The sequence below is a fragment of the Nomascus leucogenys genome, chromosome 16 (genome assembly GCF_006542625.1).
Source record: "Nomascus leucogenys isolate Asia chromosome 16, Asia_NLE_v1, whole genome shotgun sequence".
In the NCBI taxonomy this organism is placed as follows: Eukaryota; Metazoa; Chordata; class Mammalia; order Primates; family Hylobatidae; genus Nomascus; species Nomascus leucogenys.
In genome coordinates, this window is record NC_044396.1 from 21,328,090 (window position 1) to 21,340,282 (window position 12,193).

General features: G+C 38.3%; 1 protein-coding gene across 2 annotated transcripts in view; it reads left to right on the forward strand.

Annotated features, from left to right (window-relative positions):
* The window catches only part of CNGB3 (cyclic nucleotide gated channel subunit beta 3), a 163,230-nt gene that overhangs the window by 109,139 nt on the left and 41,898 nt on the right, over positions 1-12,193 (forward strand). For both annotated transcript variants that reach the window (XM_003268270.3, XM_030794908.1), the window contains 3 exons: positions 1,715-1,856; positions 5,528-5,687; positions 8,536-8,633. In XM_003268270.3, the coding sequence (XP_003268318.1) occupies positions 1,715-1,856; positions 5,528-5,687; positions 8,536-8,633 (400 nt within the window). The remainder of the gene's footprint in view (positions 1-1,714; positions 1,857-5,527; positions 5,688-8,535; positions 8,634-12,193) is intronic.

The window sequence follows — 12,193 nt, forward strand, 5'->3', positions numbered from 1 at the left end:
AACCTGGAGACGTTCTTTATATAAATGATTTTTTAAAGGATTCAGTGGAAATGCCTGATACAGACCACGTTATCAGAGCTACGTAGAATTACCAAATAGTATGCCTAGCTGCACAAGAATTATGAAATATATATACAGATGTCTTCGACTTCTGATGGGATTACATCACAATAAACCTATCGGGAAAATATTGTAAACCAAAAATGCAGTTAATACACCTGAACTACCAAACCTCATAGCTTAGCCTAACCTAACTTAAATGTGCACAGAACACTTGACGTTAGCCTACAGTTCGGCAAAATCATCTAACACAAAGCCTAGTTTTTAATAAATTGTTGAATATCTCATGTAATTTATTGAATACCATACTAAAAGTGAAAAACAGAATGGTTGTATGAGTATTCAAAGTATGGTTTCTACTGAATGGACATTGCTTTTATGCCATCATAAAATCAAACCATAGTACGTTAAGGACTCTCTGGATAGCTAAGTGAATGTTATATGTTCTTTACTAATCCTTATCATATTCTTTTCTCGTCCTGTTCCTATCTGGTCTGTAATGACCTCAGCCTCTTCATTTGCAATTGTTCAAGTACAGAAATTTTATCAAATACATTTCTGAGCATACTTGATTTTCTTCAATACCAAATTTCTAGATCAGTTGCCCATTACAATCAACAGTAATTTCCCTATTAAGATGGAGCTCAGCTCTCCTCTGTCTCTGCCATGGTTTACGTATTCAATAATATAATAATATGTGGGTGAAAAATAGAAGAGATATTCATCTGTTCTGTTTTCCATTAGTAAAAACAATTGGATCTAAACTATAGAAGGTTCTCCCATCTGCATAAATACAATTTGATCTCTATAATATTCCCACAAATCAATATTGTGGTAGTTTAAAAACAGCCTCAAATTTTTTGCTGCTTCTCTCATTGAAAGGTGGATTCGAATGTCTCTTCCCTCGAACCTGGGTTGGCCTTAGTGACTTGCCTGACAAATACAACGTGACAACTATAAGATGATATAGGGCTTCTAAGTTATAGGAAACCTGGAAGCTACCACCTGGGCTGCTATTGCTCTGGGGAAAAACAGCTCTCATGTAAAAATCTATCTACCTTAGACGTCCATGCTATGAGGAAGCCCAAGCTAGTCACATTGAGAAGCTGAATGAAGAAAGATACCCAGCCATCCCCTACTGTTCCAATCTTCCCAGCTCAGGATCAGACATGTGAGGGAAGGAGCTACCTGGGGCATTCCAAAAGGACATAACGTGGAAAGGAACAGAGGAACCCGGCCAACAGTCAGAATCAATGTTTCAGACATTTGGCCTCAATCGAATCTTTCCAGATATCTCCAGCCATTCAACTCATACCAGCTGAGGGCCCAATCATCATGGAACATAGATGAGTCATCTCTGTTGGGCTTTGCACAAAATTCTGACCCATAAAACTATAAGCCTAAAAAAATGGTGGTTATTTAGACCAACACATTTTGGTAACGGCTAGTAAACACCCTCCTTGGGCTTGTTTCATCATTTCACAGTGTTTATTAAGAAGTTTACATTAGCACACATGGTGTTTGCCAGTGCTGTCTAGAGAAAGAAAATCTTGATTAGTAGGAAATTTATTATAATAGTACTATATCCTCCCAAGAACAGTGGTCTTTCAATGATATAGAAAAAAAGCATAACGTATGTCTTCTGTTTTCACAGGTATCTGAGATGTTATTATTGGGCAGTTCGAACTTTAATTACCATTGGTGGCCTTCCAGAACCACAAACTTTATTTGAAATTGTTTTCCAACTCTTGAATTTTTTTTCTGGAGTTTTTGTGTTCTCCAGTTTAATTGGTCAGGTAAGCTGAGTATGAATAACTGGATACACAGTGCTGTCATTTTTGAGAGACTAACAAGTCTTTGCAAACTTTGTGGAGGAAAAATTAAAATCTGTCTGGTTCTTCTTTTTTTGAATGAACTTTCCTCTATTTTAATGAGTTGAAGGAGGATGTGATCAGATCAACAGTGCTTTTCCATTTTTAAGCCATTAAATCTATCAAAAGACCTGTCAGCAAATAGCATTAGTTTGAACTCTCAGAGAAAGTTGTTTCTAAGTTAACTTTTTACTTGGACCCTAATGAAAACCATTAAAATCTGTTTTATTTACTTAAATTTCAAATATTGTTATAAAATCACTGGGTTATAATAGACTTCAGAGGTCATTTAAACCAGAGGCTACAAAATGCCATATAAAATAATTAATAAGTTATTGTTTCACAAATGTTTACTACAGCATCTCCTTGTATTTATTCTCAAAAAAGTCAGTCTAGTAAGAAATTAAATACATAAATTATTGTATTGAAGATAGTTGGCACTTACAAAGGATAGAGCCCATTTTTGTTTTTGAGACAGGGTCTTGCTCTGTCACCCAAGCTGGGGAGCAGTGGCACAAACATGGCTCACTGCAGCCTCAGCCTCCTGGGCTCAAGTGATCTACCCATCCCAGCCCCCCAAGTAGCTGCAACTACAGTTGCACCCCACCACACCCAGCTAATTTTTTTGTAGGACAGGTGGATAGTGGCCTGAGTGTAGGAGCCCATGCAAGAACCTGATACAGAAGGCAGTTGGGATATGGGTTCCAGATTAGTTAGTTTACATATGGAAGACACACTCTCAGGAGGTTTGGCCACCATCTCTAACCTTGGGAGAAACAAGCAAGGCCTCGGTCAGCAAGGTCCCTGATATTAACATATCAAAACATAGAAAATAAAACAGGTTAATACAGATACACGGGGATATGGCAGCTCCAGCCTTAACATGTGTTAATGTAATACAGAGAGGGGTAGTAAAGGAAACTCTATGTAGAAAATATTTAGGTTTAGGAAGATGAACACTAAGACCTAAAAATTGTTAAGCATAAAATATCATTATCTTCATGGCTGGGGAGATTATATTAACAATGAAATAGGAAGCTGGTTTGAGAGATACTAAATTCAAATCCATTTGAATATAAATAGCAAAAATCACATTATTTTATAATTTCTAGTAAAATCAACGTGAAGTTGTCATATCACAGTCAATTTTTTCTCTGTTTTACAGATGAGAAAACTCCAGTTTAAAGAGATTAAGAGGCATCCCTGATTCAGACATGTCGTTCATATGGTCATATGGTAGAACCATATACAGTAACACTGATAATAACAGTAAAATTTAACATGTATTGAGCACTTACTATGTGCAAGACGATTTTCACATCAAGACTAAAATACTATTTCTAGCACCAGTTCAATTATCTTGCTACTCAGAGTGTAATCTTTGGACAAGCAGCAGCAGCAGCACTTGAGAAATTCAGAGTTCAAGCCCCACCTTAGACCAGTGAGTCAGAACTTGCATTTTAACAAAATCGTCAAGTGATTCATATACACACGAATGTTTGAGAAGTGCTGTTTTATACACCACACCACATCTGCTTTTAAATTGGATTTGAGGTTCCAATAGGAACAAGAAGGAATATCAAGTCACTGAAAATGTGGTAGTAGAGCACAAGAGAAAGATTGAGGCTAGAGACACAGATATGTGCCTCAAACTCTCATAGTGAATAAAAGATGCTGAGCAGGGGAACAGATAGAAATAACAGTTTAAAAGCCTGGGACAAAAAAACCCTCCACTCACTCAAAATTCCCACATAAAGACTATACGATGGAAATAATCATCACTTTTTTTTTTAAGAGACAGGGTCTGGCTCTGTTGCCCCGGCTAGGGTGTAGTGGCTTAATCATAGCTCACCGTAGCCTCAAACTCCTGGGCTCAAGCAATCCTCTCACCTCAGCTTCCCAGGTAGCTGGGACTACAGGTGCGTGCCATCATGCCTGGCTAATTCTTTTCTTCATTTATTTTTTGTAGAAACAGAGTCTCACTATGTTGCCCAGGCTGGTCTTGATCTCCTGGCCTCAAGTGATTCTCCCACCTCATCTCCCAAAATGCTGATATTACAGACATGGAGCCACTGCACCCAGCCAATCATCACATTTTAACTACAATATTCGATTTTCTGACGCAACTCACAGAAACTGACATTTTTCTTCCTCTCATACTGTCATGTACTTCCCTAGCCTGGAATCCATTATAGAATATACATCTTCCTCAACTCCTACAACAACAAAACCCAACGTTGCTGAAGGATATCACACAAACCATTCAAATTACTGTCACTACAAATTCTTGGAGCCTCAACAGCAATCAATAATGCTTTTAATAATCCCTACTTCCCAGCTTAATACTCTATTAAATCTCCCAAGCCCTCTCCTAACATACCAAGTCTCCCAGCTTTAGGTGACTAGGTAATGTAAGTTATCAGCCAAGAACAGCATGGAAAAGTGAGATCTAGGAATTGAGGTTGTTGAGGAATATTTGGAAGAGCCACTGAGGAGAAAGAGACTCAAAAAGATATATACAGTTGGACTAGCTGCATAGCTCCTCCGCAGATAGTTTTAATATGTAGAAGAATTTATTGACTCTAAAAATGGAAACTGAGGAGGGCATCACAATTAAAAAGAGACATTTGGGCTAGACTTCAAAGAATGAGTCGTTTTTCCATAAGCAGAAAAGGCTCAACAGCTACTAAAATGAACAAGCAAAGACTTAGGAGTGTGAAAGTGAGGCCGTGGTTTTCCTCCCTATTATAAACCCACAGTCAAAGCATATTTACAGCCACTTGCCTCCCTCTATGTGAGAGGAAGAGTCGAGCTATATATCTTTTTTGTGCTGAGACCTTAAAGATCAGCTTTTAACCTAGAGTGGGTCTTTATGGGTGAGTTATAAACATCCAAGAACTAAAACCTGACAGTTTCTTAAGAATTGTCACAGCAGTAGATGATGCTTCAGTAATTTCAGCACATTTCAACTTCTGCTGAATACTGTGCCTTAAGCATGATGAGATTTGATTTTATCTGTCTAAACAACACAAAGCGAAGTACAGAGGTTGCAATTTCATGATGAATTGAGTCTATATAGCCAGCCACACTGGATAATCTATGAAGGATGCATTCCAAGTAAGACTCACCAAAATGGACTAGCCATTTCTGCCAGACAATTGCTCAACTTTTATTGCACATTCCTTGCATAAGCACAGCTGTATAATTTTTTCAATGTATATTAACATTTCTGCAGTAAAATAGAAGTTTGCAAAGAAGATTACGTGTAGTCCTATGCATTACATGGCTGAATTCTCACTTGGTTTGTCCTACAGGTCTTATTGTTGTCCTTATTGGATCAGAGAGAGAATATGATTTGCCCAATATTTTATGGAAGTGGGTGATATTAGGACCCAATATCAGTATGTTTAAAATCAAGTGATCCACTGCTGAAAAGTTAAGTCTGGGCAAGAATAAATAAAATAAAAATGAATGAATGAATAAAATCAAGTAATCAGGGCATTAGAAGGGAGTATATCATGTGGAAAACATGTAATTTGACTTTTATTAACTCATTTCCTCTGCTGGGCGTGGAGTGACCATATTTGTGGTTTTAGATGAGAGATGTGATTGGAGCAGCTACAGCCAATCAGAACTACTTCCGCGCCTGCATGGATGACACCATTGCCTACATGAACAATTACTCCATTCCTAAACTTGTGCAAAAGCGAGTTCGGACTTGGTATGAATATACATGGGACTCTCAACGAATGCTAGGTAAGCATGGCAGATTACCGATTGAATTCCTGTAAACCTTGCCATATGATGAAAATTCTGTAAGGTAGCAGAGACTAATTGGATTTGAACAAAAGGTTGAAAAACAACTAAGTGATCCTTAAAGCATTCATTTAATGCTACAGGTTTTTTTTTCCTGAAATATAAATATCTTACTGGTTTTGAAAACCTTGGAAGAGAAAAGGCTAAATTTTAATCGGCATCTTCTGGATGCTGGGTATTACACACATTGTCTCATATAGTCACACATAAAAAAAGGAAGTGGGAAAATTAGGCATTGTCTATCCCTTTGAAGGGAAGAAAATGGAGGCCACTAACTGAGAAATTTGGGCAAAGACACAGAGCCAGCACACAGTGTAACTAGAACTCAGACCTGCATCTCTTCTCTTCCAAAGTCTTGCTCTTACTGCAATATCACTCTCTTACCCAGAACACAGTACAGTTGACCCTTGAACAAGTGGGGGTTAACAATGCCAACCCTCACTCCACAGTCAGAAATCCACATATAACTTTTGAGGCTGGGTGTGGTGGCTCACTCCTGTAACCTCAGCATTTTGGGAGGCCGAGGCAGGGAGATTACTTGAGGTCAGGAGTTCAAGACCAGCCTGGCCAGCATGGCAAAACTCCATCTCTACTAAAAATACAAAAATTAGCAGAATGTGGTGACGCACCACTACACTCCAGCCTAGACAACGGAGCCAGACTCTGTCTCAAAATAAGAGAAAGAAATCCACATATAACTTTTGACTCCCCCAGAACTGAACTACTGATAGCCTACTGTTGACTGGAAGCCTTACTGATAACATACACAGTCGATTAACACACATTTTGTATGTTATCTGTATTATATACCATATTCTTACAATAAACTAGAGAAAAGAAAATGTTATTAAGAAAATTATAAGGAAAAAGAACTATACTTACTAGTCATTAAGTGAGAGTAGATCATCATAAAGGTCTTCATCCTCCTCATCTTCACTGTTGAGTAGGCTGAGGAGAAGGAGAAAAAGGAGTTGGCTTTGCTCTCAGGTGTAGCAGAGGCGGAAGAAAATCCTTGTATAAGTGGACCTGTGTAATTCAAACGCGTGTTGTTCAAGGGTCAACTGTACTAATAGAAAGCAGCAACCTTTCAGGCCACTCCCATCCCGCCTCAGGGCACACAGTTGCTTCCATGAGATGCTAAATAATTAATGGTGTCTACAACTATACCACTATACTACTGCAGTTAAAAATAATTGTTACTGAGGGCTATAAAATAAGTTCCAGATAATGTGCTGCTAGTTGACAATAATGAAACTCAACTTTTAGTTTGTTCTTACCATATGAAATAGGAATTAGCGCTACTAAGAAGCCAAAAATGCTCCAGAGTGCAAATTACAATGAAATTCTCAAATCACAAAGGTTCCTAAGAGCAGATGGAAACCGCTGGTTATTATGGTAGGGTCTTTTCTTCACCTTTCTGACACTTTTAAGTCTCTTAAAACTCCAGCCTCGTGTTTAGAATCTCTTCCTGAATGACCAAACAACATGCCTCTCTCTAGAACATCTGCAGCTACTTGAGGGCATCTGAAGTGGGCAGGCAGAGCAACAAAAGGAGTGGTGCCAGGCTTCTTCCCTCGCACCCCTTTGCGAAGGTAGATAATGATTCAACTCCTTGGCTTAGGAGGTAACTAGAGACAGCCCTCGGAAACAATAAACTGTGTTTATATATGAAGGATTTTCATATTTAGAATCTATATTTGAATCAAAATAGGGATGTAATACAGCAATTTCTCTCTTTTCTAAATAATATAAGAAAACATTAAAAAAAATCAACTCTCAGAAACCCTTGGCATTCTAAACATTAAGAATAGGGAATTTTCTGGAGGGGAACAAACAGACCCTTGGCCTACCGGAGGGTGGAGTTTGGGTGCAGGGAAAGGATCAGGAAAAACGATGAATAGGTACTAAGCTTAATACCTGGGTGACGAAATAATCTGTATAACAAATCCCCATGACATGAGTTTACCTATATAACAAACTTGCACATGTACCCCAGAACTTAAAATACAAGGTTTTAAAAAAGAAAAAAAAAAGAATAGGGAATTTTGTTTACGGAACATTTTATCAGTCTGAAGCCCATCATTTAATTCACATGTAGAAAATCTGTAATATATTCACATTCTTCATTGAGTTAATAAGCAAGTAAATAACAATAATTTGAATTTACTCTCTTAGCACATTTTTTCTTTAGATTCCATCCCAGCTGAGCCACCTACTAATTATGCACAATGGAGCAAGTCACTTACAGCTTCTCAAGGCTTCAGTTCTTTTTGTTTTTCTTCTTTCTGCAAAGTAGGAATGAGAACATTTACCCTTGCGGTTGTCACAAGGGTCAAATAAGATAATGGGTGTGACAGAGCTCTGTAAGCTCTCCAGTGCCACATGGTGCTCATTATTATTTGCCATCCCTTGAATGCTAAGGCTGGAATCAATAGAATCAGAAAATAAGAACTAGATCCTTCAGCCATGCTAGCTTGTTCACTAGCCTTTGTGCTATGATCATTACGTTTCATAGCTAAAGTTTCAGCAAGCATAATGTTCTGGAATTATTCAGTATGTCATCCAGAGTTAAAAATACTTCTTTTCTTGCATAAGCATAATAGTGTTATTGTAATAGGTATGGAGGTCCAATAGAAGTAATGAAAATATAGAATCTGATGCATCTAATTATGTATAAAAAGTGTTTGCATTTTGTTTCCTTTATTTTTAAAATTTTTCTGCTTGTACCTTGGAGACTTATTTCATTAACTTTTCTGCATTGGGGTTTGATGTGTTTATCTTTATGAAGATGAGTCTGATTTGCTTAAGACCCTGCCAACTACAGTCCAGTTAGCCCTCGCCATTGATGTGAACTTCAGCATCATCAGCAAAGTCGACTTGTTCAAGGCAAGTGCTTTTACAATTAATAGAAAGACTCTGTATCTATTTCTCTGTGGAATCTAAGCTCTTGATTTATACAGCATTTATGAGGCTTTTTTTGCCTTATGTTTTAACAAAGTCAAAATAACCTAGAGAATTTATGTGGAATTAAAGAGTCAAATAAATTACAGGTCTCTCTTCAGCAGATGGCTTATTCTTTAGAACCCTCTTTCTCTTCTAATTGGTGTCAAAAAAGAAGAGTTCTTCAGATTCTTCTTGCATTAATTTAAATATAATTTAAATTATATGGCTCTATGTCTTTGCTAGTACATGTATCACCTCCCATCTATAAATGTGCCTTGGCAATTCACAACAAATCAGGCTCCAGAATAGCTCTGTAATGGCCTGACAATCAGAGAATTATACCTAATCATGTCTTCTGTTACAAATACTTTGGATTTAGACTCTTAAAATGGCCAAATTTTAATTTAGAAGCTTTTTGTTTCAGGAAAAAAAAAGTATAACAAAGAAATTTTGAACTTTTTGAATGTTTTAAGTCTTACTACTCTTTTTATGCATTATATCACATATAAATTTTTCTCACCTAATATTTCCTTCTGGGTATAGCATTCACCGACTCATCCATTCAATTAATTCATTCAACAAGTATTTATGAAGTTCCCACCATGTTTCAGGCAACACTTTAGCCACTGGGAACATAATAGTTGAAAACAAATGCTTACTCAAGTGGAGCTTAAATTCCAGAAGAAGGGAATGAAAAATAAACACATAAAATGTGTGGAGGTGATAACGCCATGAGCAAAGTTAAGCAGGTTGTATAGGTTGTTCTCTCATTGCTATTAAAAAAAAATACCTGAGACTGGGTAATTTATAAAGAAAATATGTTTATTTGGTCATGGTTCTGCAGGCTGTACAGGAAGCACAGCGGCATCTGCTTCTGGGGAGGCTTCGGGGAGCTTTTGATCATGGCAAAGGGCAAAGCAGGGGCAGGCATCTTATATAGCAGGAGCAGGACCAAGGCAGGCGTGGTCAGTGTCATACACTTTTAAACAGCCAGATATTATGAGAACTCACTCACTGTCATGAGGACAGTACCAAAGGGGATGGTGCTAAACCATTCATAGGAAATCTGCCCCTGTGATTTAATCACCTCCCAGCAGGCTCCACATCCAACATTGGGGATTGCGATTCGACAAAAGATTTGGTGGAGACACAGATCCCAGCCATGTCACAGATTAAGAAGGATGAGGGTGGTGCTGGCAAGAAAGGCCTCTCTGATTAAATGCATTTGAGCACTTAAGCAGAGGACTGCAAGAAGCAAGGGAGTGAGCTACGCAGATGGGAGAGGAGAGAAAGGAACGAGGACAGGAGGGAATATTACGGGAGGATGGATGACATGATGCCCTGAGCTGGAAACACACTGCAAGGAAGCCAGAGTGGCTGGAGCAAAGGCAGAGTGGTGGGAGTAGTCAGAGAAGAGTGAAAAAAAAAGGGAGGCTGAGGCAGGTGGCAGTTAATGGAGGGCCTTGGAGGATCTATAGACTTGATTTATTTATTTATTTATTTAGAGACAGAGTCTTGCTCTGTTGTCCAGGCTGGAGTACAGTGACACAAACCCAGCCCACTGCAACCTCTGCCTCCCAGGTTCAAGTGATTCTCCTGCCTCAGCCTCCCAAGTAGCTGGGATTACAGGCATGAGCCACTGTGCCCAGCCATCTATAGACTTTAAATTATACTCTGAGTTGCAAAGACACTGAGGCTCTTGAGCAGAAAATGACCTATTCAAGACCAGTTTGAACAGGATCTTTCCTGCTGTGTGAAGAAAAGGCCTTAGGAAGTAAATGTGGAAGGCAGGGAGGCAAAATGGAAGTTATCACAACCATCTGTGGAAGAGATGATGGTGAACAGACCCAGGGTTATTGAAGCAGAGTTTTTGAGAAGTGGCCAAATATTGGGTATATTCAAACCCAAAAAGCCCATAGTTTTTCCTGTTTGATTACATGAAGAGGGTAAGAGACAGAAAGGGACCAAAAATGACTCCAAGGATTTAGGCCTGAGGAACAAGAAGAACAAAGGTATCATTTGCAAACTAGGAAACTTCAAAGTAAGTGTAGGTTGGGTGGGCTGGAAACCAACTCTTTGTTTTTGGATGTTGCTATGATTTGGATAATGGTGTCCTCTTCAAAAATCATGTGGAAACTCAATCCCTAATGCAACAGCATGAAGACGTGTGGCCTTTTGGGAAGTGATTGAGTCTTGAGGGTTCTACCCTCATGAATGGGTTTAGCACCATTATAAAAGATCTCAAGGGGAAGGAAGAACTCTCTTGCCCTCCTAGTCTTCCACTATGTAAGGACACAGTGTTCCTCCCATCTGGAGGATGCAGCAACAAGGCACCATCTTGGAAGAAAGAGCAGCCCTCACCAGACACCAAACCTGCTAATGCCTTGATATTGGACTTCTCGGTCTTCAGAACTGTGAGAAATAAATTTCTATTATTTATAAATTACCCAGTCTGTGGTGTCCTTTTAATATCAGCACAAAAACAGATGTGTTCGTTTGATGAGGTGACTGTTAGATTCCAGCTGAAAATTTCATGTAGGTAGTTTGGTTTATAAATCTGAGTTCAGGGGAGAGGTCCAAGCTGGAGCAATACATTTGGACCTGTCAGCATATTGGTGTATTTCAAGTCAAAGGACTCAATGTGATCACTTAAGATGTAAGTTTGGAAAGAAGAAAAAATGTAATCCAGACAGAAGGATATGTCTTAAAATTATATAATCAATAATATTAGAAAAAAGACGAAGAAGCAGAAGCTGTATAGTAGAATGGTTAGGCATAGTCACCCCCAGCATTAGGTTAACCCATGACTCTAAGTTATTAGAGGTAGGTCAGTATTCTAGGACTCTTTTCTTGGCTATGTCCTGTGCTAGATTTCCATCAATATTTTGATGATCATATAAAAGACGTGATTTTCAAATTGGCAGATGACACAAAGAAAGAAGGAATATAATAAAATGTATTACAAAATTTAAAATTTCTGAATACCTTGAAACAATAAGCAAAGCCAACAAGATTAACATCAACAAGCATAAAAGTAAAATTCTAAACCTAGGTCCAAAAGGAAAATATTGCAGGCCAGTTTCCATGACTTATGCCAGTAATCCCAGGACTTTGGGAGGTGGAGGCAGGATGATAGCTTGAGCCCAGGAGTTCAAGATCAGCCTGGGCAACATAAATTATTCTGTGATGGTGGAAGTCAGATTAATGATTGCTTTTGGTGGTGAATGGGGATGAGGAGATTGATTAGGAAGAAGCATGAGGGAACTTTGTATGGTGATGGAAATGTTTTTTGTCTTGCCGGGGAATGTACATAAGTGTATACATTTATCAAAATTGATCCAACTGTCCCTTAAGATCTGTATATTTCATTTTATGTAAATTATTACTCCATTTTCAAAAAAAAGAAGAACGGTCAGAAAAGAAAATGTGTAGATGCTGAGGATGTTTAGTTGTGAGAAAAATAAATAAATTCAAGGGCAGCAGAAGTTTCATATACTAAAGTC